Genomic DNA, 26,636 nt, shown 5'->3' on the forward strand with positions numbered 1-26,636 from the left:
TTGGTTCCTGGCTATTCAACCCCGAAATAACCACACAGAAACTGTATTAATTAAGTCACTGCTTGGCCCATTAGCTCTAGCTTCTTACTGGCTAACTCTTACATATTAATTTAACCCATTTCTATTAATCTGTGCATTGCCACATGGCAGTGGCTTACCAGCAAAGTTTCCACACCTGTCTCCAGCCGGACTACATGGCTTCTCTCCGACTCTGCCTCCTTTCTCTCATTAGTTTTCCCCACCTACCTAAGTTCTGCCCTATCAACAGGCCCAGGCAGTTTCTTTATTCACTAATGGGATTCACAGTATATAAAGAGGAATCCCACATCAGTACCCAGCTGCTTACTGAAAGACCCCCAAGGGATGTCTTCCTTTCAGGAGAGACCCCGGACCCACGGATCAGACGAAACCACTCGTACGGATGCAAACAGCAAGAGGTTTTATTCGAATACACAGATATCTGGGGCGACAAAGTCTCTCAGAGGACTTGAGCGCGTCGTCAGGCTGGAGCGAGGGGTTTTTATGGGAGAGCAAAAGCGCGGTTACAGGAGCGAGGTGCATGGTTACGGGGATTCATTCCATTGATCAATTCAAACAAGGCTATGAGCTCATGTTGGGTGGTAAATTCTTGACCTTTCACCTAACTAACAATGAGGGGACCACTCAGGAATTTCCTGTTCCTCTTATCTCTCCCTCCTTCCCTAGCTGGAGACCAGATGTCTGATTGTAGATATCCTGACTCATGACAGGCCCTAACTCATGACAGACACTTGTTTGTGTCTTAGGCCTTGCAATCTTTTCTTCACTTACAAGTGCTATGGGACAATGGTCTGTATCCTGTCACTTGTATTTTAGATAAATGCTGATTGGCCAGTAGCCAGGCAGAAAGTATAGGTGGGGCAACCAGGCAGAGAGTAGAGGCAGGGAAATGAGAATACTAGGAAGAGGGAAGTTTCAGTCTGCAGTCCTCACCCAGACACAGAGGAAGCAACGTGTGACTGCCTTGCCAAAAAAGGTATCAAGTCATGTGACTAACACAGACAAGAATTATGGGCTAATATAAGTTATAAGAGTCTATAAGAAGCCTGAGCTACTAGGCCAACCATTATGATTAATGTAGACCTCTGTGTGTTTATTTGGGATTAAACAGCTGTGGAACCTGGTGGGACAGAAACTTCAGTCAACAAAGAAATGAAAACACTTGAATAAAAAAGAAAATGGAGGAGAGGCTGAAAAGATGGCTCAGCAGTTAGGAGCACTGGCTGCTCTTCCAGAGGTCCTGAGTTCAATTCCAAGCACCCACATGGTGGCTCATACCATCTGTAGTGTGAGATCCAGCCCCCTCTTCTGTCCTGCAGGCATATATGCAGATAGAACACTGTATATATAACAAAGAAATAAATAAATAAATCTTTTTTTAAAAAAATGAAAAAGTGTTGAAAAGCCATGATCGCTCATAAGGCTATGAGGGCCTGAGCTCTGTAGACAATCTGTCTACAAGAGTCTAACTAAGAGCTATTTAGGATGTTGCACTGTTTTTTCTTTTTCTTCCTTATTCCACTATGGGCTTCCAGCTCCTCCTAGTGGGGATTATTCACTGTCCCTCTCTTGGGTGCCTGCAGGCCCTGCTTGTGAACCAGCTGTGTGGACAGGAGAATCTGAAGCAAAACATGACCAAGCCCAGAAAGAAAAAGGCTCCCTCCACTCGGTGCCTTGAGCCGCAGCTCCCTCGGCTGGGATGGGGCATGACCTTCCTCTACCGGAAACCCACAGACCAGTTGGCGTGTACCTCCATCTCCAGAGTGCCGCCTGTCTTACGCTTGAGCCCACAGCACTGCGAGCATATCAAGGACCAGTATGTGAAAAAGGCAGCTGCCGACCTTTCCTTCTCTCAGGACGTTTGTTGGCAGCGGGGACTGCCCAGCATGCCTTTCAATCAGTACAGTTTTGAGCACGTCTACAACACGGATGACATCATTCCACCTCTACAGGCCAAGAAGACCCACACTGAGAAACCTGCCTACACCAGGGCTCCGCATGCCTTGGAGCTCTTGGCAGGAGACATCACCCATTTTGGGAAGACACACAGCCCTGTGGGTTCTAAAAAGATACCGAAAAAACCAAAGCCCAAAGGCCTGGACCAGAAAGCATCTCCCCCACGCAGTCGCTATTCCCGCTCGAAGCCAGATATGCTGGACCTGTCACCCTCTCCAGATGAGAGTCTGGAGGAAAGGGAAACCTGGCTTCCACCTGGGGAGAAGGAAGCCCGAGCCTGGGAAGCCATCGTGCTGGAGAAGCTGGACAAGCGCACAGCGCGATGGATCCAGAACAAGCGTCCACCGAGGCCTGGGCAGTCGCCCAACAAATGGCAGAGCTTTTTGCGCCAGCAATACGACTGGAGCCATATTCGGGATGAGCTCACTTCAGCGAGTGACCTGGAGCTCCTCAAAAAGCTGGAGGCAGAAGAAACAGCGGAATTTGAGGGTGAAAGTGTGACCCTTCCCCCCAAGGAAATAAAGGAACCTGAGCTTCTGCTTCCTGTCTTCTACAGGTAGGCCGGCCTCAAGTGGGCCTCGTGAAGTAGTCCGTGGTCCTACTCCAGGGACTCTCCATAGGTTCCTTCTTTGATATCATCGTGTTTTCCCTGGTGCTGGTGATCAAACGCACCCCTTGCACTTGCTGGGCAAGTGCACTACCCCTGGCTACACCCCAGCCCACACTCTATACTTCAGAATATAATTTCCCGTCAACCTCTCATTCACCACCACCACCTGCTTTCTGAGATCTCCTCCCAGTGAGGTTTCTAAGCCTCTACACTGCTGACATTCTGGGTTGGACACTATTCTATCCTAAGTGGCTGTCCTGTGCTGTGTAGGATGTTAGCAGCCTCTCTGGTCTTCACCCACTAGAAACCAGGAAGACTCCTGCTGTTACAAGGATGTCTCAGACACTGCCAGATATTTCTGCCGGACACACCCTGTTCAGGCACTGTCTTGGAGGGTTCTGTTCCTAGCCTCCAGGGACTGAGCTCTCAGGCTGATGATCCAACTCAGTAGGACTCCAAGAAACGTATCTAGATTGGCAGTGAGAAGGGCAGAGGGCTCATGACACTGAGTTGGTCTGCTTCACTTTGAGTAAGACTCCCTGACACCAAACACAAGCAGACTCAGGGCAGAGAAGCAAGCAATCTGAGAAGAGGTGACCCATCTCTGATTGCTTCCTTTCGTTCCCAGCTAGTGGGAAGGCAGGTGCTATGGAAATCTCCCTGACATCCAAACGGGAACTATTGGACAAAATGAGTTGATGTTTTTTGTTAGTGCTGATATTTCAGAGAGTCTGTGGAGTGGTGGGAATGTAATAAAAAGGGCAGCTGTGTCCACCTAGTAACAGACAGAAGCCCACACAGATGCATCGAGGTAAAGAGAAGGTAGTTTCCCTTCCCCAAATCCATGCATCTTCTAAGGGAACCAGTGTTAGCAGACTGCAGATTGGCCATGGTGGTATATGCCTTTAATCCTAGCACTTGGGAGGGAAAAAAAACCAGGGAGATCACACCTTTGAGACCAGCCTGGGCTACATACTAAATTCTAGTCTAGCCTGAGCTACACAGTAGGGCCCTTTCATGATTTCCCCACTATACACATTAAAAAAAAAAAAGGAAAAAGAAAATAGAATTGTGCAGGAAGCACAAATGTCCCTTTTACAGTGTCTGTCTTTGACTGCAGGGGGCATATGTAGTGTGAATTCTAATTGGTCTTAATAATAAAAAGCCGGAGTCAGAATTAGGGGGTGAAAGATCAGAGAAGTAAAGCAGCAGCCATTAAAGTTCTTACCTCTACGAAATCCTCAGACCAAAAGTCTGAGCTCCTGTCTCTAGGAATCCTCAAACTGAATGGGCGAGATCCTGTCTCCACCTCTCTAAGGCTGGGATCAAAGGCATGAGATCCCAAGTGCTGAGGTTAAGGTGTGTGCCACCACTGCCTGGCTTCTATGATTAAGTAGTAGCTAGCTCCACCCTCTGATTTTCAGGCAAGCTTTATTTGTTAGAGCACAAATAAAATATCACAGGCATGGCTTCACTAGTGGAGGGTAGCAGGGGGGTTGAAGGCAGGCTCTTCCAGAGGCTTCATATTCAAATAGCACCACAGAGAAGAGACTAGTCATTAGCACAGTTACTTAGATGTTTCTATGTCGAAGAGTCTCAGGGGACTGCGGTGAGTCGTGGACCCTAATGGAAAGGTGGGCATCTCCCACTCTTTGCACGTTTTCTCTTTCTTGCCACTGCCAAGATTACCTGGTTACTCCCCACAAGTACAGACAGTTGAAATCCTGCCCGGCAACAACATGACAGCCGAGGGTATCAAAGAAGAGAGAAGCAACTTCCAGCCTCCAATTCAGAACCGCTTCCGGCAGGTGAACCCCAAAGCTGGAGAGTTTGCTTACTCTACAGACAACACTTTTGAGCAAGAGATTTACTTTGGTAAATACTCCGGGGGTGGGGGGGGAATGGGCCAAGGGAGCAAGGGCATCATGGGGCAAGAATAGTAGCGAATGGAGGCAAGAGTCTCAGGGGCATCTCCCAGTGCTAGTACAGGATCTGTGGCAGGGGTATCTAGTGGGGAGCAGACATTTCTTTTGTCTGCCTCCCTATCTCTCCATCTTACTAAGGAGTGGAGGATGGGTTTGGAACATGAGTCAATTGACTTTAGGAACACCCTGTTCTTCTGTCTACCCTTTCCCTACTTATAGATACCCGCCCTTCCTCCCCAATTGGCCTGCTGTGTTTTAAAAAACAAACAAAACAAAACAAAGCAAACAGGCTTTGGAATCAGGCAGATTTATTTAAATACTGGCTTGATTCCTTCCTAGTAACCTTCAAATTACATAGTCACAATACCCACCACCACCCCGCACAGCCTAAATATGATACTTAACTTGTAAGGCAATGCTAACAAGAATGTACTTTCGGTGCAGTAGACAAATCATCCGCAGAGCTGCACAGCACTTAGCACATGGAGGGTTTCCATGACTGCTCCATTACTGCCCTTCCTTCCCACCCTGCTAACCTTCCAACGCCCAGCCTTGTAGAACACATTCCAAGCTGTTCCTTCTTTACCAGTTCCATCTTGCTCCTACACTGCCATGGTCTGGGTCTTAAAGAGCTTAACAGAACTATTATAAGTGTTTCATAGCTGGTGGGATTAATGAAGAGCCCCTTGTTTAGTGTCTAGCACTGCTTAGAAATTAGTTTCTGCTTTACCAGTGGAAAACACTATCTTTGGCTCTCCTAGGTCTTTATAAGGCTTCCCCTACAAGGCTACTGGCTGTGACATTTCCAAGCAACAACCACCCTTTAACAATGTCCCAAGGGCTTAGGTTAGGGGGAAAGGAGGGACTGGTCACTCATTGTATCTATCTTCATAGACGGAGTTAAGATTGTTCACCAGATTGGCGGAAGGAATGACCAAATTGTCTTGGAAAACCTCAATCGGTATGACAAGCACCTAACTAAGATCTTTCCGGAAACCCCCGAAAAGTGGAGCTTCCAACCTGTCCCTGAAACACGTAAGGAGCATGATCAGAAAGCTAGTGATCGGGGAGTATGAAAGTGAAGCTGTTTCTTTCAAGTCATGGACACCAGCAACGACCAGGGCACTCCCTTCCTAACAACTAAAAGTGATCTCACAACACTGTAAACTACTCATTGCAAGATGGTAGAACTTGGGTCTGGGTGGAATCTGGTATTTGATTGCAAGATGGTAGAACTTGGGTCTGGGTGGAATCTGGTATTAGGTGTAAACACACAGCTTAGGGTAAGTACCAGCAAGACAAGTACATTCTCATGTATTCTCGGTGCTCCACTGGACGCTCATCACACCTGTGTGTCCCTGGCTCCAGCCCCTCTACCCCATACTCAACTCATCCTTGCCTCAGGCCTGAGAATTTTTGATTTTTTTTCCCATTTTTCTCGGTATGTCTCTGTGTGTAGTGGTGTGTGTACATGTATGTGTCAGTACCCAAGAGGAGGCACATGTGTGGAGGCCGGAAGCTAATACTGGAAGTCTTCTGGTGTAGGAGGTCCTTCTGTCTATGTGCTGCTTTCATTGGTTAATAAAGGAATTGCTTTAGGCCTATAACAGTGCTGTAAGGGAAAAGAGCTAGGCGGGGAAAACTAAACAGAATACTGGGAGAAAAAACGGCGGGGAGAGACACCATGAAGCTCCCGGAGTCAGAGGCTGGGAATTTTACCCGGTAAGCCACTGCCACATGGTGATACACAGATTAATAGAGATGGGTTAAATTGACTTATATTTAGCCAGTAAGCTAGCCAATACGAAGCTAGAGCCAATGGGCCAAGCAGTGATTTAATACAGTTTCAGTGTGATTATTTCGGTTCTGGGCGGCCAGGACAAACAAGCGGCCTCCTCCTTCCAACAGTCTTCCTCAATTCCTCTCCATTTTATCCACTGAGCCAGGGGTTCAAACCCCGGTCCCCACATTAGCTTAGCAAGTGCTTTGCCCCCTGAGCCATTTCCCCAGCTCTTCTTCTTCTTCTTCTTTTTTAAAATGTATAACGTTTTTCATTTTGTAAGACAAATGTGACCAAGAAACAAACTTCTAAAACAAAATGCACCCATCTTCTAAGAGACTGTATAATTCCTATGATTCTTTGTCCCATCACTGTTCAGGTGGGCTCTCTGGAGCTGAGCATGTAGCTAGTTGTATTAGTCACTGTTCTGTGTTACAGGCAGACACCATGGCCAAGGCTGCTCTTGGGTTTAACTGGGAGCTTGTTTACAGTTTCAGAGGCTTTCTTAGTCCATTACCATCATGGCTGGGAGCATGCACACGCATAGTGCTGTTGGACCCTGGAATCCAATCACCGAGGAAGAGTCGTTCCAAGAGACCACTCATTCACACCGCAGCTGATGCAATAGCAAGAGGAATTTTATTCTGATGCTAGAGGTCCTTCAGCAGGTGAAGGAAAAACTATTGCAGGCTACTTTTAAAGAGAAAAACAGCAGAACCAACAAAAGGAGAGTATAGAATCAAAAGAAAGTGCAGAAGTCATTTGTCAACTATTGTGACTAGCTCATTTAATGATCAGCTAACAATGACTGGCTGTTGCTATGGCGATTGCTGGGTTGGTTGAACAAGGAAAAACACCTGCAGGGTCATCTGCAGGTCGTTTTACCCCAGTTTTAGGACCTGAATCTATTGAGGAAAAACTACAAAGGGGATGGAAAATTCCAGGAGAAAGTACCCAAAGATTCAGTGCACGCCTGGGTGATTATCAGGTTCCTGGTTCCCAAAGGATGGGAACAGTTTAGCCGACGTGGCCCAGCCAGAGTTTTTCAGTGCTAGTACAGTAGCTAAGGGCTACATCCTGGTCCACAGGCTGAAAAGGAGTAGGTTGGTTTGGGCTTTTGAAACCTCAAAGCCCACTCCCAGTGGCCAACTTCCAACAAAGCCATACCTACTCTATCAAGGCCACGTCTCCTGATCCTTCTAATCCTTTCAGTGTCACTCCCTGGTGACTAAACATTCAAATATATGAGCCTATGGGAGATATTCTTTTGATTAACTTTAAAAAAATTATATGCATTGGTGTTTTGCCTGCATGTATGTGTGAGGGTGCCAGATCTCCTGCAACTGGAGTTACAGAGAGTTGTGAACTGTGTGTGGGTGCTGAGGAATTGAACCTGGGTTCCCCGGAAGAGCCGTCAGTGCTCTTAACTGCTGAGCCATCTCTGCAGTTCCTAGGCGACATTCTTATTCAAAGCCCCTGACTATGTATAGCACCTGCAAGCATGTCCAAGTCCCCAGGTTACACAGTTAGGCAGTCAGGTGAGACCTGTCTCTTCACTGCACAGCTTATAAACTCAGGAAAGGAGCCCAGCGTTGGATTGCTTTGCCCACCCGGGTCAAGGGCCTTCTGCTGAAGGTGGGTGAGAAGGACACGCCTGTCAAAACTAGGAGAGTAAAGAAGCAGGTCGAACCCCTCAAGGAGGATGTGACTTGGGAGCTGGCAGCACTGCGGAGGATGCTGCAGGAGTGGAAGACTGCCTGGGCACTCAGTAAGTGGAGGAAGGGCCTGAAATAGTGGGTATCTCTATGTGTTCCCCAGTCTTGAAAACTCCAGCTGTCTGGCAAAATGTAAAAGGCTGGTTGCCTCATTTAGGGGTGTGGATAAGAGCCTTTCAATCAGCAGTGTGGGTGAACATTATTACGTCTATGCTGGATTCTGTTTTGTTTGTTTTTGTTTTTTGAGACAGGGTTTCTCTGTAGCGTTAGAGTCTGTCCTGGCAGTAGCTCTTGTAGACCATGCTGGCCTTGAACTCACAGAGTTCCTGCCTCTGCTTCCCAAGTGCCACCACCCGACTATGCTGGATTCTTTATGCATAGGCAGGTATGTGTGGGAACTTCAGTAATACATGGGAACTGACTGTGTTGCAGGCTTCCTGACATCAGGCTTTTGTAGGAAGCAGTTCATTGAGTGCTAGCACTGTCTGTGGGATTCTCCTCAAATGCAGAGCCACAGGCATCCTGGAACAGAGCATTTTATGCATTCTTTACCTTCTGAGTGGATGACTACTTTAGATTACTCGGTAGGGAAACAAAACAAAAACAAACAAACAAAAGCTGAGGTGGAAAGGGAGGGGAAGGATGAGGAACAGCTGGCTGCAGAGGAAATGTGGCGGAGTTGTTCTACACACATGAACGCTGACCATCCCACATGGCTGTTCCGTTTTTCTTCTCTTTGGCTCTTGGGGGCCCCTACCATAACCACACTGAGAAAACTACACAGGCAGAGACCGTGTCTTACCCATGTCTGAAACATGCTGGATAAACGATTCACGACAGGAAAGACGAAGGATATTGCCCCAGCATAAGATATGCAGCGATCAAGAGAAACTGCAGTTGACTATAGAATTCAGTTGTAAAAATGAGGTGATCATGAATCTACTTTCCTTCAAAGAACTTTAGATAGAAGGTTGAATGCCTCTACCAACTGAGAACCTCATCCTTCACTGTTTTTGTTTTGTTTTTGTGATGGGAGACTTACTATGTTCCCTAGACTGGTCTTGAACTCATATATTCATGTAGTCAGTCTTTCTTTGGGACCACCAGCCCCCAAGTAGTGATGGGGAGACTTATTACTATTTATGAAAGTTTGGCCTTTAGCTTGTTCCCTACTATTTCTTATAATTTAATCTGCTTTTATTAATCTACAGTCTGCTACATGGCTCTTTATCTCTTCTCCATTCTGTATGTTCCATTCCATGTCTCACTGGTGAAATTCCCTCTCTTCTTCCCTTATTCCTCTCTCAGCCCAGAAGTCTTGCCTATTCTCTTCTGCCTATCCATTCAGCTCTTTATTAAACCAATCAGAAGGCACCTTGGGCAGAGACACATCTTTACAGTATGCAAAAAGGTTATCCCACAGCAGATTCATGATCCTCCTGTTTTAGCCTAAGTGACCGTGTGCCACCATAACCAGCCAACCACTATATTTCATTCCCCATTTATTTTCCATGGAAAGTTATTTAAGTAATGAGCAATAACATATAAGATGAGATTGGGGGAAACTACCTGAGAAGTGTATGAATTACCACATGAACAATTTGCCAAAGGAGCCTTTTTCTGATTCTTTATTCTGACCTAAAGTGTTTCTTCTATTGTCCTCGGGAAAGGCACTTCTTGTCTGCCCATTTATTGCACAATATCTAACCCTAACTAGATGGTTCTCTTTACATTCTTCCTATGATTTAGTTATTGAATGGCATCATGAGACAGTGGAAAACCTATTGCGGGGCATAGTAAACATGTATGATGACTTGAGGATCCAGGCCATCGTCACATGTGCTACTGCTGCTTTGGAAAGGCCCCGGATTGCCCCTGACGAGCAGGACTCAGGTGAGAGCTTGGACTCAGAGGCTTGGAAACAGCTGAACTGAGAGGCCTTAGAGATTACTTGAGCTCATTTCCCAAATGTAGAAATCAAGGCCTAGAGTCTGCCCGGACAGCCACGCTCAGCCCTGGATTCCAGTTCAGTGCCGTAGTGTTAAGCTCAGGGCCTCTTGCACACTGGGCATGCCCTCTACCCCAGGGCTTTTTGTATTACACTCATGGCATTTGTGTGTTCAATGGCTTGCAGTGAGAACCACATTTTCCTACCTTGAAACCTCATAATAGTAAAAATCCTAACAGCTGGGGGCTGGTGAGACGGCTCAGTGATTGTGGCCAGTAGCTGTTCTTACAGAGGACCCAGGGTCTGCTCCCACCCACATATATGGCAACTCATAACCATCCGTACCCCAGTTCCAGGGGATCTGTCCTCTTCTGGCCTCTATCGGCACCAGACACACACATGCTACATATCCACTCAGACAAAGTATTCATATAGAGAAAATAAAAATCTTAAACTAGGAGGACTGAAGGTGTAACTCGGTGGTGGAGCGTTGGCCTGGAATGCACAAAGTTCTAGGTTTGAGCCTCAGTAAAGAAAGGTAGGAAGGGAAAGGGATGAAAAAATTTCACAAGTGAATTTGATAGCTTTTTTATCTTAAAAATGAGTTGGAATTTCCCCATTTTTACAGATGGCTTGTAATCTTTTAGGGAAATAATGTCGACAGCCTTTCTCTTTACTAGCAGTAACGGGTGCTACTAGAGTCAACCATAACCTCCCAATGATGACATCAGACAGAAACCCCTGCTCACTCCTCTGCATTTACCTGAAACCTGTGTCAACTTGCTCCTTCCCAGGCTCACTCTATCGCCATACTTACAGTTGGGTAGTAACCGCCTGCTTATACTTCTGCTATTCCTGCAGCTAAGGTCAAGGGCTGGCCTTACCTCTTCCAGCTTGTAAGGTTTTAAAGGTTCATCCACTTATTTCCTATTTATTGACTTCTAGACATGGGCATTCCCGCAGATGTTGCTATCTGGTGGCGCTGGGTCACAAGCCTCAGGCATGCTGAGCTAGCACTCTGCCAGCTGAGCTCCTCCAGGTTCTCCATGTTTGCTGCTCCCTCTGCTGGGACACTTTGTCCTCACCTGATCAACCCTCCGACTGACAGCAGACACTTCCTGAGAAGCCTGCCCTCAGCACTTAGGCTTCACTCTGTGCCCGGCTAGATGTTTCTACACATACATTTTTTGTTATTCTCATTTCTTCTTATTTCTTTGAGCAACCAATACTATAATCTCATATCAAATCTGTAGTCTGTGGCATTTGACAGATGTGCCATACATCTCGCCATTGTGCAGACATGAGAAATATTTACATGAAGACAGCGCCAGTGTCACTAGAAGACACCTCTTATGGGACCACTGTGGTGTATATGATCCATCACTGACTGGAACACCACTATATGGCAGTTGACTGTACATACAAGAACACCTTTGTCCTCTGAATTGTGACCCCTTTCACAGGTCCTACACATCTAGATTTCGATCTTATTACTTACCCAGATAAAGTAGACTTTTTTTTTTAATACTCGGTATTTTTTTTTCCAAGGTAGGGTTTTTCTCTATGTAACAGTTCTAACCGTCCTGGAACTCACTTTGTAGATCAGGCTGGCCTCGAACTCAAAGATCTGCCTGCCTCTGCCTCCCAAGTGCTGGGATTAAAGGCATGCGCCACCACCGCCAGGCTCAGTAGACTTTTCTTTGCTCACCTGAAATGCAAAACTTTCCAATCTCTATCCCTTGATTGACTATCCTTATTTGAAATGCTTAGGATCAGAGGAAAACTGAATTATTTCCAGGTTTTGGAGTATTTAAGTATACATGAATTATCTTGAACATGAAACGAGTCTAAACATGAAAGTTATTTACATTTCATATGTACTTTATATATGTAGCCTAAAGGTAATTTCATATAATACTTATACTGTGTCCACATTTTTTTAAATTTTTGTTTTGTTTTTCGAGACTGGGTTTCTCTGTAGCTTTAGAGTCTGTCCTGAAACTAGCTCTTGTAGACCAGGCTGGCCCCGAACTCACAGATTCACCTGCCTCTGTCACTCGAGTGCTGGGATTAAAGGCATGCGCCACCACTACCTGGCTTGGGTCCACATTTTTACTGAGCCTGCCACGTTAGGTGTGGATATCCCACTTGTGATGTCGTGTCTGTATTTGGAGCATTTGGAATTTTGGATTTGGAGATCAAGGGTCTTAACTAACATGTTCTGAACAGATGGCATATGGGCCTACAATTTAAGTAAAACAAACAAACAAAACAACAAATGGAGTAAGTGTGGAAGTCTATGCCTACAATCCTAGCACTTGGGAGGAAGTGGCAGAAAGATGGGGGAGTTCAAGGTTAGCCTGGGCTATAAGAGACTCTCAAAAACAAAACAAACTGAAAGCACAAAATCACAGAGTCACAGCTCTACTGTTTCTTGGGATGATACTTGTGGGCAGGGATAAGAACTCTTTTCTCAAAGTGGGCAGTGGTGGTACACGCCTTTAATCCCAGCACTTAGGAGGCAGAGGCAGGCGGATCTCTGTGAGTTCAAGGCCAGCTGTTCCAGGACAGGCTGCAAAGCTACAGAGAAACCCTGTCTCGAAAAACCAAAAACCAAACAAACTCTTTTCTCCTGCTTAAGAATTTAAACTGAGTGCCCATCTTCTCCCCTAAGTTTCTGTTTAGTTTTCACATACAGTGCTGGAGACTGAATCCAACACCTCGTGCCTTCAAAGCAGGTGCTCTACAACTGAGTTAAAATGTTTTCCTGTTTATAGGCAAAAACTCTTATGGCAAAAATAAGCCCCAGCTGATAAATCACATCAGAGCTGGAAAAAACTATAAATGAAAGTTAAAATTCCGGACCAACAGTATACTTTGGGCGCCCTGAATGCCTTATTGTACACATGCCCTCCATAACCCTAGAACTTTACCTATGAAGCTAAGGCATATCATACTCATGGAATGTAAATTCATCCAGAGAGAAGCTATGGAAGGCTTCAGGAACCCCAGACAGAGTCTGGAGAGATGGCTCAGCGGTTAAGGGCACTGGCTGTTCTTCCAGAGGACCTGAGTTTGATTCCCAGCACCTACATGGCAACTCACAACCACCTATAGGCTCCAGTCCCAGAGGATTCAAAGCCCTGTCTGGCCTCTGCAGGCACTGCAAGCACATGGTGTAGACATATATACAGACAAAACACCTAAAATAAAAATAGAGGTTAAGAAAAACAAAGTAAAAAAAGAATGCCTGACATCGCCACCCTGACAAGCTTGTGCTTATAGCAAGTATGAATGTTTGTAGTTAAATCTAAAAGACCGCCTGTCAGGTTCTGCAAACTCAGAATTGAAATACTGTATTAGACAAGGAGTAAATGGGTTGAATTTGTTTACTAAGATGCATGGTGGAAGTTACTATAGCTTTGGCTCCGGTACTACAGACCAGATGATAAAGGACTGGAAGCTGGTATATCAGCACCTGGACCCTTTGCACATAAAATCCTGCCCATTGTAGAGATCAACTGGCTTATGATTTAGTAAGCCACAGAGGTAGAGGGGACCTTGGTAAGGATGTTGTCTGAGAGAAAAGCAAACGTCTTCTATTGCAGAACCAATCGTTCCAGATTTGCCAGAGGTCCTCCTGCCTGCTCTAGAGGCCGCTCTGTCTGACAAGAATCCCAATGTGAGGATGGCAGCAGCAATATGCCAATATGCCATACAGTCACATAATCCCACTGCCCGGGACATCATGCAGACTGCCCTTGTGAAGGGTGAGTAAGTCCCTGACCTGGCATATGGGATAGAGGCTACCTCACTATCAGCTTTCCCAGTCCTTTCCTTTTCCTATAATGCCGAGATGTCCACTACAATTGGGTTTAAGTGTCTACTAGGCACATGGAGACATTAGTTCTTTTGAGTCGTTTTACAAAACAAGTGGCATGAACTGGTACCTGGACTGAGCTTTCACAGATGCATTCTATAAACCATGTCCTAAAATGGATGAAACTTGAGATGTTTTTTCTTAACTAAAATAAGCTACATACTAAAAGACAATTACCTAGTCTCCTCCATGTGGAAATGTAGCAGAGTGATTACTATAGATTAAGGTAGGGAGCAGAAAGTGGGTAAAGGCAAGTGGGTTTGACCAATGCAATGCTGTACACATGCATTGAAACAGCACCCCAAATTCCAGTTAACAATACAATTAATACATGCTAGCCAATAATTTCAGGGCTAGACTTCTAGCACAATGGTAGTATGCTTGCCCAATGCATTAAGACCCAGAAATTGATCCGTAGTACCAAAAAGTAAACACAACAATACATAACATTTTATTATTGAAAAGATAGCGTAACAATAGTTAAGTACACTTTGAAAGTTTTTTTTTTAAATCACCTCCTGAACACATCATACTTTCAATTTCTGCACAGTACCACCTAGGCATTATCATATTGGAGTTAACAAGGCTGTCAGGCGAGGCCACTGACCTGTCTGGAGATGAGCTAGCTGTTCCTTGCCTTAGCACGGGAAAACTGGCTGGTCTGGCCTTCTGTATATGAACAATCCACTGCTTAATTCATGTTTTAGGAAGGGCCTTCCCCATCTCCACAGAAACAGCTGCGTTTCTTAGCTATGTCGGAAGTGTTACCCAAGAGGAGCTTGTAATGTTTTAGTCGAGCCTCATGGCACACACCTTTAATTCTAGCAATTGAAAGGTAAAGGCAAGGGGATCAGAAGTCAAGGTCAGGATCGGAGCTATAGCTTGGAAGCACAGGGCTTTATACCACATGCACTGAGCCCTGGATTCTATCCGTAGTACTGCCATTGCCCAAAAAGCTCAAAGTCATCTCTGCCAGGCTAACCTGAACTAAATGAAATTCTGTCTTCAAAAATTTAAAAAAAAAAAAGTTTTGCAGGTTTTGTTTTTATTTAAAATGTTAACGTATGGTTGAAATATGGGAGTGGATTTCTAGACTTGGTAGGACACTGGAAAGTGTCTCACCTATCAGGTAGTTAGCAGTCATAGCTATCAATTCAAATGTTCTCTTTAGGAGAAAACATTCTGAACTAATTTTTTTTCAACCCACCGGTCAGGTAATAGTGTGGACAGCTGGGCTGCAGCTCAGTGCTTGGCTCTGGAAGGCATTGCTACGTACCCAGTGATTAAAAGGATCCTCTACCAACTCTTTAATAAGAAGAATGAAGCTACTGAGGAACAGTCCTATATTCTCCTGAGCCATCTCAGTGGAAAGACGGTATGTGTGCACTTCAGAGAGAGACGAAAATGAGGTCTTGAGGAATAAGTATCTATAGTTGGTGCACACAAGGAATCAAGAATGCAGGTGGCTGAGAATGATGTTAAGCATAGGCCAAGTACACCAAGTCTGCATAAAACTGGACATGGAGAAGTGTACAGGGGGATATGAGGTGCTAGCTGAGAAGTTTCTGGCTGCATAAAGGTTGAATCATGACATGCAAACATGGAGGCTTATCACTGAGACCCCCACAACTCCGTTTATTTGGGGCAAAAACATGAGACTCCACGCAGACTGAGGCAGATAGAAACCATCATCCCAGGGACTGGAAATAGTCAGAAGGGAAGGCCCTCATTTTCTGCTCAGATTATCAGACCTGTATTTTCTTTATGGTTTATAACTCAAGCCAGATTGCTTGGGTAGAAGAGTGCCCCATCTCTTATAAACCCACTCTGCCCCTTAATAGGAACAAATATTTCGTGACCTTGAGGCATTTACTATGCTGGATGTCATAGTTAGGATATAATTTCTTCAAGATTCTAGAATCTCTAAGAGTAAGAGAGACTATCCATGCAAGTCATCCTTTTCCTCAGACCCTGATCCACACAATGCTCGCTGTGGAGCTGAACAGCAGGCAATGGAAGGACCGCATCATGGCCTGCCGCGCTTTCTCCCGGATCAGTGGAAATATCTGCATAGTAAGTCTTCTGTCTTTGCTCCCAGAGAGCCTGGCAAAGTTGGCCTGGAGTCTTCTGACTTTTTTCTTCTGTCTAGGATCTCATTGCTGCTTCTAATTCATAACTTGAAGTATCATGTGCTTCTCTCATTTTAAACCAGTGTTTCTTAGAGGGTTGGCAATCCACTAACTGTGACACAGCCACTATCAAATATGCATATAAACCAAGAGAGGGAGCTTATAAACTTAATAATAATCTGACACTATTTCAATATCAGTAGACATTATAAAAGTATCAGTCAGTGATGTATGCATTCCTCCCTCACCCTATGCTGAATATTGGTCCTTGATTTGAGAAGCAGACTGAAAGGACCCAACAATCCAACTAAACAAATGCCTGTGTTGGTTCCCTGAATATTCAGCACATACATGTAAATACATGGACCCTGCTTTCAAAAACAATGGCATTACAACTGGAGCAACAAAACTAACAATACAAATGAATTGATGTTGACCTCTCTGGTGGCCAGCGAGATTGACTCCCTGGATCAAAGAACATGCCAAAGACCTGTATGGAGTACCAGGGAACTATACACTTTTGAACTTGAATAACACCAACAAAGCACTTCTCATTTTTATTATTAAAGCAAGCAAAACATAAGGTAACATTTACAGTGAGCTTAAGCACATTCAAGTACAATGAGGGAGTGCACCTGGTGCTGCCCTGTCATCTTTGGCCATGTGAACAGAGCCAATAGTCTTCTCAGGCCTTTGCTTCTCCCGCAGAGATGAGCATTCCCTTCATGTCCTTGCTTTCAAGTGCACTGACTTATCATAGTTTATGCAGTTCTTTCTAGAAGGCCCCCTTGTAGGAAGAACATTCTGCACTCTGGCCCATCCACAGTTCACAGCTTTCTTACACAGGCTCCCACAACTCTCATGAAACTTTTAGGAGACTGGTGTGTACTACTGAATGTTGGTGGTTGAACAACTTGAAGGTGTGGAACTTGGCTACAACTGAGGAAGAAATTCTGAGCAAGTGAAACCTGAACCTCTCTTTCCTATTGCATTCTAATCACTAGCTGTCCACGTGGAATCAGCCCCTTCTTCCTTAGAGCGGCCCCATCTCTTGCTCACACTGGATACTGTCAGTACAGCCCCGGACACGGCTATTGCTGCTTAGAAGCGGTGCCCTCCATTCTTAACCCTTACCAAAAAATGCACAATAACCTGGAGAGGTTTGAAAACAGGTTGATTCTTTCTCGTGTGCTGTAGTTTCCTCTGGTAAAACACACAGCTGTGCACAACTCACAGATGATGAGGACTTCATCATAGACGCAGGAATTTAAAAGGGCGATGTGCCTGAGTTCTTTTAGTCATTCAATAAGCTAGCAATTTCTGACCACACCCCCTCTACATTGGTAAGCATTATGAGGGCATTAGTGGTGCAGAACTGTATCTTACCTTGGTAATGCTAACTAGCTATAACAAGAGAGCTGTAAGACACTATAGTATACAGAGGGATTTCTTATGCTTACGGGAGGCACATGAGACTTTACTAGGGAGGTGTCTTTTGAGCTGAGTTCTAAATAGAAAAATACCTGGTACCAGATGGAGGTAAAGATCAATGTTTCAGGCTCAGAAGCTAATTTACACAGTTATAGTATTATCATTCAAACTGCAGTAATGTTCTCCCTTCCAGTAAGAGAGAACACCCTGATGCAGTGACCAACTGTCCTGCTTTGTACAGGACATGGAAGTCTCAGGCAATCTGGAATGAGGGATTACTCAATTATGCAATATTTTCAAATTTCAAGTCTCTTACATTCATGTTGGTACCAACATAACACAGGAGTTTAAGAGATGAATTTGGGAAACAGACCTGGGGTCTAAGACCAGGCATAAGCACTTAGCAGATTATCCTCGGGCAAGTTAATCAAAGTCCCCACTGTGTCATCTGTACATAGAAATATCATCTGCCCAACCAAACTGAGAGATTAGAGGATAGAAAAAAACCTGGTGTCAAGGACAAAATGAATGAGCCAATTATCATACCTATTGGTAGGATATGAAACATAAGCTTATCCAGCTGATGTGGAACGACTGGAACAAGGAAGTAAGGCAAGCAGCTGCCAAAGCACTGGGGCAAATGAACCTTGGGAAAGAGGTGCATGACATGATCAGGTAAGATTTAGTCACTGCGAGCTCAGAAGCTCTTCCTTTCTTAGGAGTGCCTGGGTGACCTGCAGCCAGCCAGCATCTGCTGAGTTCCATGTATGATCAGCATCGTGCTAGATCCACTGCAAAAAGTTCAATCCCAGCTGGGCCGTGGTGGTGCACGCCTTTATTTTAGGGAAGACACAATTCTGATGAACACAAACACAATATACAAAATATACAAAATACCTAATTTAAAAAAACCAAACCATGCTAAACTAGTACAATGGCATATACCATAGCTGCTATAGAAAAATGGGATACTCAGTGTGGGTAGTAAGGCCAAGTTCCTCAGAGATACAGGCATTCCAGGCTAGGAGACAACTGCCAAAATGAGCACTGTATTGGTAAGAGGAGGACAAGCTGACACTTTCCTTTATTTGGTTGTTCAAGACACCTGAATGTCTACCATATGCTAGGTAACAGGAGTTCAGGAAAATAAGGCACCTGAGGTCTGAACCCAGTCAAATGTAAATGGTTATAAAGGTATGTCTACAAAACTGGACCCACAGGCTAGGATTCTATCCTGAGGGCATGGTGGAAGGGAACAAGGCACAGAAAAGTTTAAGGGAAATAAAAGTCACTTGTGTCTTACAGGATTAAGCTGAGTCAAGGAAATTCCCAGGAACGGATTGAGGCCCTCTCCCTGATCCGTGTGCTCAAGCTCATGACAGCCAAGCTTCTCCCAAGCTTCCTGAGCTGCTTCTCTGATGAGTTCATAGCAATTCGGCAGGCAGCTTGTTTGGCGGCAGGTGCCCTGCAGATCTGTGACAAGATGGTAAGTCAAGGCAGCATGCTGTCGTCTCATCTGCTGGACCTGCAGAGAGTGTCACCATCGCTGTGGTGCTCAGAACACTCACTGTCCCGTGGGAACGTGGAATGAGCAGTGACAGGCAGGTGAAAGGAGACACAGACCACATCAATCAGTAAGAAGCATTGAGCCTAGTGAGCCCAAACTTCAAGCCAGAGCATGCCACCCTCTCAATCCGTTCTCATCTCAGCTAACTAGCTTCCTAATACCTGGCCACTGATAGGCTCAAGAGTTAGTGCCAATGGGGACTGGAGAGATGGTTAGCAGATAAGAGCACTGGCTGCTCTTCCAAAGGACCTGGGTTCAATTCCCAGCACCCACATGGCAGCTCTCAACTGTGTGTAACTTCAAGATCTGACACCCTCACACAGACATACATATAGGTACAATGCCAATGTACATAAAATAAAAATAAATAAGATATTTAAAAATTTAAAAAAAAGAGTTCGTGCCAATGAAGAGTTTACACTCCCTCATTATTAGGGGGAAGTTAGACAGAAGTATTCAAAGGAAGTCTAAGTGAAGCATGGTGTGATCCTTGCACTTGGGAGGTAAGAGACAGAAGTTCAAGAATTTGAGGTAAGGGGCTGGAGAAATGGCTTAGCAGTTAAGAACACCAACAGCTCTTCCAGAGGACTCGGTTTCATTCTCAGCATCCACATGGTGGCTTACAATTATCTGTAATTCTAGTTTCAAGGGATCCAATGCCACCTTCTGGCCTCTGAGGGCATTGTACTACATGGTGCATAGACAAACACATGCAGGCAAAACACCCATCACATTAGAAAGCATTTGAGGTCAACCTAGGCTACAAAGTAATACAGTCTCAAAAGTGAATAGGGGGGGCAATTGGGGAGAAAGTTTTGAGACTAGGGGTACAATTCAGTGGTAGAGCATGTAGTTAGTGTATGTATGGCTACAGATCTCTGTGCTAAGAAAAATACACAAAGACTAGACAATTCAGCTAGTTATATAGGCTGATACTTGGGGCTATAGCCCATTTGTCACTAGAATTGATAGAAGGTTGCTTTTCCAGTTAAAGCATCCCTAGAAGTAAGTGGGGTCCCTGTTTCTGGTCCATTCTTACTCTGGTTCTTCCCACTCAACTTTTCTTTATCTACTGCAGGTGCTTGCATGCCTCCTGAATCTGATGCACAGAGACCCCTACTGGAAAATCAAGGCTTTCGCCATTCGAGGTATTGCAGAAATAGCGCCAAGCCCTAGACTTGAAATACTTTCTTCAAGCTAACAGATACCTAGAAACTCTAGTGAGACAGCTAAAGTGTAGTGGGAAGAACTGTCTTAGTGTCTCAGAAGTCTCTGTGCTGAGAAAGAAAAGAGATTTTATTTTAAAGGTTTAGCTAATGACTCTTTTTGTTTGTTTGTTTGTTTTTTGGTTTTTTGAGACAGGGTTTTTCTGTAGCCTTGGAGCCTGTCCTGGAACTAGCTCTTATAGACCAGGTTGGCCTCGAACTCACAGAGATCCGCCTGCCTCTGCCTCCGGAGTGCTGGGATTAAAGGCGTGCGCCACCACCACCCGGTTTAGCTAATGATTCTAAGTCTAGGTCTGCTTAAACTTTTTAGCAAAGAACAGACTCCACAGTCCCCACCTACAGAATTAAGGGTAAGTTTCTAGTTGATATCCACGGTTGGATACATCTTGCTCTCCATGGAGAGTTCAACTATAGCACTTGTTAAGCGTCAAATCAGATTCGACAGTTGCAAAGAGCTTAAAACTTGCTCTTCAATGGGGGCGCACGCCTTCAATCCCAGCACTGGGAGGCAGAGGCAGGTGGATCTCTATGAGTTTGAGGCCTGCCTGGTCTACAGAGCTAGTTCCAGGACAGCTAGGGCTGTTACACAGAGAACCCCTGTCTTGAAAAACAAACAAACAAAATCTTGCTCTTCAGTTTTTCAGGCTTTTTTTCTAGAACCTCTGTGCTGCTTCTCTTTTTGAAATGGTCTCTGATAGACCCCCCTAGGAGAACAAGACCTAAGAAATCCTGAGAAGTAATTGTGCCTTCCTCCCCCACCAGTCTACCTTAACTACTCTGCTCTTCCATGTCAGATCTGCCCCCAGTCTAATTCCTGAGCAGGCAATCTTGTCTGTTTATATCCCATTAGGCAAGGACAGGAAGAAACACACCTCTTAGGGGTCTCCTTTGGAAGAACTATCCTAGTGCAGTCAGGCAGGGTGGAACACACCTGTAACTGCAGCCCTCAGAAGGCAAAGGCGGGGGATCACTGCAAATGTGAGGCCAGCCAGGGCTACACAGCAAGACCCTGCCCCAAAGCTAGGCATCAAACGCTACACATGCTGAACAACGCTTTGCTAGCTCTCTAAAGTTCCTTTCTAAACTTCTCTACTTTTCACTTTACTATCTTCTTATGATTAACTGCCATCCCCCAAGATACTGTCTGCAAGACTCAAATTCCTTCTGGATGTAGGATATAGTCAACTTAAGTCTTCAATGACAGTGGGACATGCTTGCCATGTCACCTCTACAGCTCTGGGACAGATTGGGCAAGTGAGTCCCCAGCTGACAGATCTTCTGCTCTGGGCTATCCACTATGAAGAATCACCAGGTGTACGACTGGAAGCGTGCCGCAGCATCCTAGCCCTCAAGCTTCAAGGAAACCAGGTCAGGGACACCTTTCAGGACGTGCTACTCCTGGAGGACCACGAGGCGGTTCTAAAGTAAGCACCAAAGCTCTGGTTTCTACCATGACCTCAGACTGCCAACTCTCCAATCCCTGAGCACTAACTATGTTCTGTCTTTTCAGGCTAGGCGGTAACAGAAAATCCTGCCATAATTAGACTGTCACAGCTCCCATAGTTCATGTGTTATTTCTCTTCTTCCAGGGAGTTTTAAATTATTCATTTATTCAACAAACATTTATCCAGTAGCTACTGAAACAAGAGTCAACAAAACCAGGGTCTCAATGCCATTTACCCACACTGTAAGTGCTGTGCCTCCTCCTAGCCCTTTCTGTTGGTCTCAATCCTCCAATGCAGATGAAAGTCTACAGTAGAAGCTGTGGTGACAATTAATGAAATGACATTTGGCAACTTTCACAAAGGTGTTTAATAACAGTAACTGTCACTGCCTTCACAGAAATACTCTGGAACTGCACGAGGACCATGTAAATTATCACGTCATTTCTGCAGAGAAGACTCAGTTACTGTTGACGAGTGGAGTTTAGGGTTTCTTGCCTAATTCCAAATCCTACAATGTTTAACACCATGCTTTCTTTTTAAGGACAGGGTAGAACAATCTTTCATACATTTCAGGGAAATTTACCAGGCAATGATGGCACTCAACTTTGAAATGGAAGGAAATCAAGATATGCTTCAGGAGATCAAGAACAAGGTAAGTAAGTACAAACTGTGTTTTCAGGAAGAAATCCAGGGCTTCCATGTTTTACTAATAAGCATGATCTAGTCAATTACTTTATCTTTATTGTTTTGGTTTTTTGAGAGTTATTACTATGTAGCTCAAAATGACCTTAATGATCTTCTTGCTCAGCCTCTCAGTTCCATGCTTGGCATAATCAAATTACTCTAAAGCTTTTTCCTCATTAATCCTGTTGGTTGCTTGCTTTTCTAAACATTTTCCCCTTAGATTGAAACACTAAATCAAAAGGACTTGTTGACGGAGAAAATACTCAAGATGGAAATGGCCATAAAAAATGTGAAGGAAAAAGCAAGACGTATTTACTCAGAACCCAAGGAGGGCCAAAAACCACTGGAATTCCAAACTTTTCTTCTAGACGTTTTTCAGAGTAGGTTTCTTCTGGGTGAACCCATCCCTTGACTCTTCTTACCAGACTATCCCAGGATCTGGACACTGGGGAACTTCATAGGAGCCCTGTATGATTTAAGTCAGGAAGGCTACCCATTCTCCTTCCTGGTTTCCATTCACTGTCCCCCCAGGTTTCCATCCATCTGCAATTGTGTGTAATTTAAAAGGTAGCTCCATCTGAACTGATTTTAAAAGGACATACCTAGAAAAGCAAATTACTACTATGTGTGTTTGATTAAGCACCCCAAAAGACCTTACACATTTCATCTGTTATAGTGGCCATCTCTGGAAAGTGCAGCCGGAAGGAGAGCAATCATTGTATATTCTAACTTAAGGGAAAAAAATAATTTTTAAAAGTTCTCAACCATAGAAACTGAATCTATGAGTTATGATGACATGATCTTCAGAGGCCTAGACACACTCTAGATGATGAAGGGTCAAAAGTTGAACTATACCAAAATATACTTACAAAATCTGTAAGCAGCAACCTCGGTCATTCGGCCAGTTGCCTACCAGCTACCACCCCAAACCCGGATCTTCTGCTTCCAAGTGCTCTTTCTGGTGCACCAGGCTCTCTTCCACCAATCATGAGAACATACACTTGCCAGATTTGGGGAAGTTTCGTCCAACTGCCAGGGGAAAACAAATGAGAGTGGAAAGTAACTTGAACACCAATCTTCCCTGTGGCCAGCGTGCTAAAAGTTGGATGACTAAAGCCTATGAAAGCATAACCAGGTGACATGACACGGTCCTCTAGGGACTTAAACCACGCACTGAGCAAATACAATATATACTTCAAAGCTGACTCTGCCAGTGGAAGCTTTTCCGTGAGGACTGCCCAGCTGGAGTTCAAGTAGCATAACTAACATGAGCAAACTACCTCCAAAGCTAATAAATGGTCCCAACCACATCTGCTTCTCTTCTTTAATGAGTGATGCTGAGGATGAACCCAAAGCACCACATATGCCAAGCATACACTTGCTCTACCCAGCCCTCTTCTTTAAAAAAGTTAATATACTCCTTTGACATCATACATCACATTGCCTTTCATCTCTGCCATATCTCCCCTATCTCTTCCTTGTCTCACACTTTTCAAACTACCCCCCGCCACACACACACACACACACACACACATACCCATACACAAAGAAATCTAGGCTTAGAAAAGAGAAACAGTCTTTGGCGCTTTTTAATAAATCTTCTATCATTCATACAAACTTAACATAGCATACTGACCCCGTCCCGTCCCACAAATTGATGAAAGAGAACTCAGAGAAGCAACTTCCATATAAAAATCCCTAAGGTCTCAAGCAGATTGGCACAGCCAATGCCACCCAACACACTGAAGCCCGCAGGGAATGCAGTTGGTACTGTGAAATGATAGGGGTCGTTACTTCTGCAGACACAGCTTTCCCCCCTTGCTCCAATTTCTGTTTACTTTTGTACCTAGATGAAGAGGTTCCTCCTAGGAAAGGGTCTGAGATTTGCGACATTGAAGCAGCCATAAAGGTAAACGTAACCATACTGATGCTCAGCAAGGTAAGCCCACGACTTCTTTAAGGGAGAAAAAGGTGCAGGCGGTGATGGAGGGAGAATCACGACCACATTCTTTCCAGCCATCCTCAAGACACTAGCTCAGAACAAGAGGGGTCTTGGTGAGCAGCAGCCCCTTATCATACAGCATGGTTGCCAAGGAAAGCTGGTCTTCCACACTGTCACAGGGCAGATCCCCTACTCTCACAAACTCTGGGTAGGAGCGGAGCAAGAGCTCCATGGCGTCAGCTTGCTGTGGGTAGATTTCCAAGCACTTGGGTTCCTCCAGGTGATAAACACGAGAGTTTTCCACCGTGTAATAGAGGAACAAACGGCCTCCCTCACCCACCAGCCGAGCTATGCCATCCTGAAGCATATGGACTTCTGTTTCTGTGGTCAACTGGGCCCCCACATTGACAGGCTCTCCAGCCTCCCAGCGAATTGGGAGCCCGTGAACACTCAATGCCCGTTCCCGATCAGTCAACACAGGGGGCAGAGAATCGTGGATGAAGTCTTTGGCTCTCTGGTCGGCCACAGCATCGACAGGAGCGAAGTGTCCCAGGCGCGCAACCAAGACCCGCACCTTTTCCATGAATGCTGTTTTTCTCGGATCCTTAGAGTCTGAATGCTGGGCCCCCATGTAATCCATGAAGTCTCGAGGCAGACCTCTGCGGAACTCCACATTTTCTTCTATTGCTGCTTGCACGGCCAGGGGCAGTACCGCCTCCAGGAAGTCACCCCATGTATTGCGCTGGAAGGTGGACAAGGTGAGGTGCAGAGAGTGGACTCCATCCTGACACTCGGCTTGATGAATGAAGCCTCGAGGAAAATAAAGCAGGTCGCCAGGTTCCAGTACCGTTTGTAGCACCGGCTCACCAAGGTCCTCCTTGCTGAAGTTGGGACTAGATGTCAGAGCCAGCTCCTCACTTGGGTCCCGCGGTCGGTAGACACGCCAGAGTTTCCGACCTTCCAACTGCAACACGAAAGCCTCGACGTCGTCGTAGTGGGGGGCAAAGCCCTGGGAGTTGGGGGGCGTGAGGTAAACGTTGGAGCCGGCCATGCTTCCGAACTGTTCCTGGAGCACGGCCAAAAACTGCCACACGGTGGGCGAGAAAGCCTGCGGGCAGAGAAGGCGCAAGGAGCAGCCGGCCTGGTACAGGGACCAGGCGGCGGCGGGCAGGGCGCGGCCCGGTGGGTTCAGGGTCTCCCGCCGCCCGTCGATGTAGCGCGCGGCATCCAGATGCTGCCCGAAGTGCACGTCCTCGTGGCGCAGCATCGAGTCCAGGTCGGCGGTGGAGAAGAGGCCTCCGTAGTAAGTGGGGTCCTGCCGCCGCACCAGCACCGCCTCCCGCTCCCACAGGCGCCGGTAGAAGTGATCCGGGGGCAGGGGCGCCAGGAGCCACTCGAAGAGGCGGGCGGCGCGCCTCCGGCTGCTGGGGATGCCGTTCAGCTCGGCCAACACCTGCTGCAGCGGCGAGTCCCACGGCCGCTCCGCGTCATCCACGCGCGGGCCCGGAAGGGACACCGGGGTCCCCAGAAGGCGAGAGACTGCGGGCCGCCCCTCCACGCGGCGCCGCAAGGACACCGAAGCCGGCCGCGGCTCCGCCGAAAGCGAGGGCTCCCGCCGCTCGTCAAGCGCCTCCCGCGCGACCGCGGCCGGCTCCACTTTGGGGGCCGAGGCCTTCCGCAGCAGCGAGCGAGCCCTCAGCGCGGCCACGCGGGCCGCCGCAGTTTTCCGATGCCTGCGGATCCTCCGGGGCCTCGAGGGCAGGGCCAAGACCGACCCGTCGCGGAGCTGCGGCTGGCGCCGCCGCCTCCCCCGCCCGCGCCGGGGCAGCGCGGCGCCGTTCTGAAGCTCCTCCATGGTGGGGCGGTACAGAACCGGAGAAAGCCGGCCGGAGCCGCGCTCCTGCAGCCGCCGTGCTTGCTGGGAAGGGGGCGTCCCCTTCTGCCGCCCCTAATAAGCCACGCCCACCGTCCTCCCGGTACTTTGGCTGACACGATTTGCCACCTTCTTTTAACTACGTGGTACGAGATGGGAAGGCTTAAAAATCCCTACCAGATAAAGACTCCTTGCTGACCGAGCAGTTTAAGAAAACAAGGCACGAGGCATTCCAGAAGAAAACAACTTCTTTCCTCCTTTTTGTTCGTTTGATTTTTGGCACATGGTCTCTCTACATAGTCCGAGAACTTGCTCTGGTAGACCTCATGGAGCTCACAGAGATCTGCCTGCCTCTACCTGGCAGTGCGCCACCACGCCCTGCTTCCTCCAGTCAATTTTGTGGCAGGAATTTTTTGTTCCTTCAGTCGTTTCCTGGTAGAATGAATGAAGGCAAAGTTTGATATTCTGTGTGAATCACACAGTTCT

General features: G+C 46.2%; 1 protein-coding gene and 1 pseudogene across 3 annotated transcripts in view; one reads left to right on the forward strand and one right to left on the reverse strand.

Moving 5' to 3' along the window:
* LOC148120487 (HEAT repeat-containing protein 4-like) overlaps positions 1–24,295 on the forward strand; it is a 33,470-nt gene extending 9,175 nt beyond the window's left edge. For 2 of the 3 annotated variants that reach the window (XM_087911658.1, XM_087911657.1), the window contains exons 2-16: positions 1,623–2,551; positions 4,290–4,480; positions 5,425–5,565; positions 7,875–8,078; positions 9,775–9,918; positions 13,582–13,743; positions 15,068–15,228; positions 15,822–15,926; positions 17,970–18,088; positions 18,719–18,899; positions 20,059–20,128; positions 21,441–21,630; positions 22,225–22,303; positions 22,556–22,715; positions 24,186–24,295. In XM_087911658.1, the coding sequence (XP_087767784.1) occupies positions 1,671–2,551; positions 4,290–4,480; positions 5,425–5,565; positions 7,875–8,078; positions 9,775–9,918; positions 13,582–13,743; positions 15,068–15,228; positions 15,822–15,926; positions 17,970–18,088; positions 18,719–18,899; positions 20,059–20,128; positions 21,441–21,630; positions 22,225–22,303; positions 22,556–22,715; positions 24,186–24,295 (2,898 nt within the window). In that variant the 5' untranslated portion in view covers positions 1,623–1,670. The remainder of the gene's footprint in view (positions 1–1,622; positions 2,552–4,289; positions 4,481–5,424; positions 5,566–7,874; positions 8,079–9,774; positions 9,919–13,581; positions 13,744–15,067; positions 15,229–15,821; positions 15,927–17,969; positions 18,089–18,718; positions 18,900–20,058; positions 20,129–21,440; positions 21,631–22,224; positions 22,304–22,555; positions 22,716–24,185) is intronic. The other variant, XM_087911659.1, reaches the window with a different exon arrangement.
* Positions 23,907–26,147, reverse strand: LOC148120488 (ribosomal oxygenase 1 pseudogene; annotated as a pseudogene).
* Between the last annotated feature and the right edge of the window lie 489 nt (positions 26,148–26,636).

The sequence above is a fragment of the Myodes glareolus genome, chromosome 11 (assembly GCF_982192425.1).
Source record: "Myodes glareolus chromosome 11, mMyoGla1.1, whole genome shotgun sequence".
NCBI lineage: Eukaryota > Metazoa > Chordata > Mammalia > Rodentia > Cricetidae > Myodes > Myodes glareolus.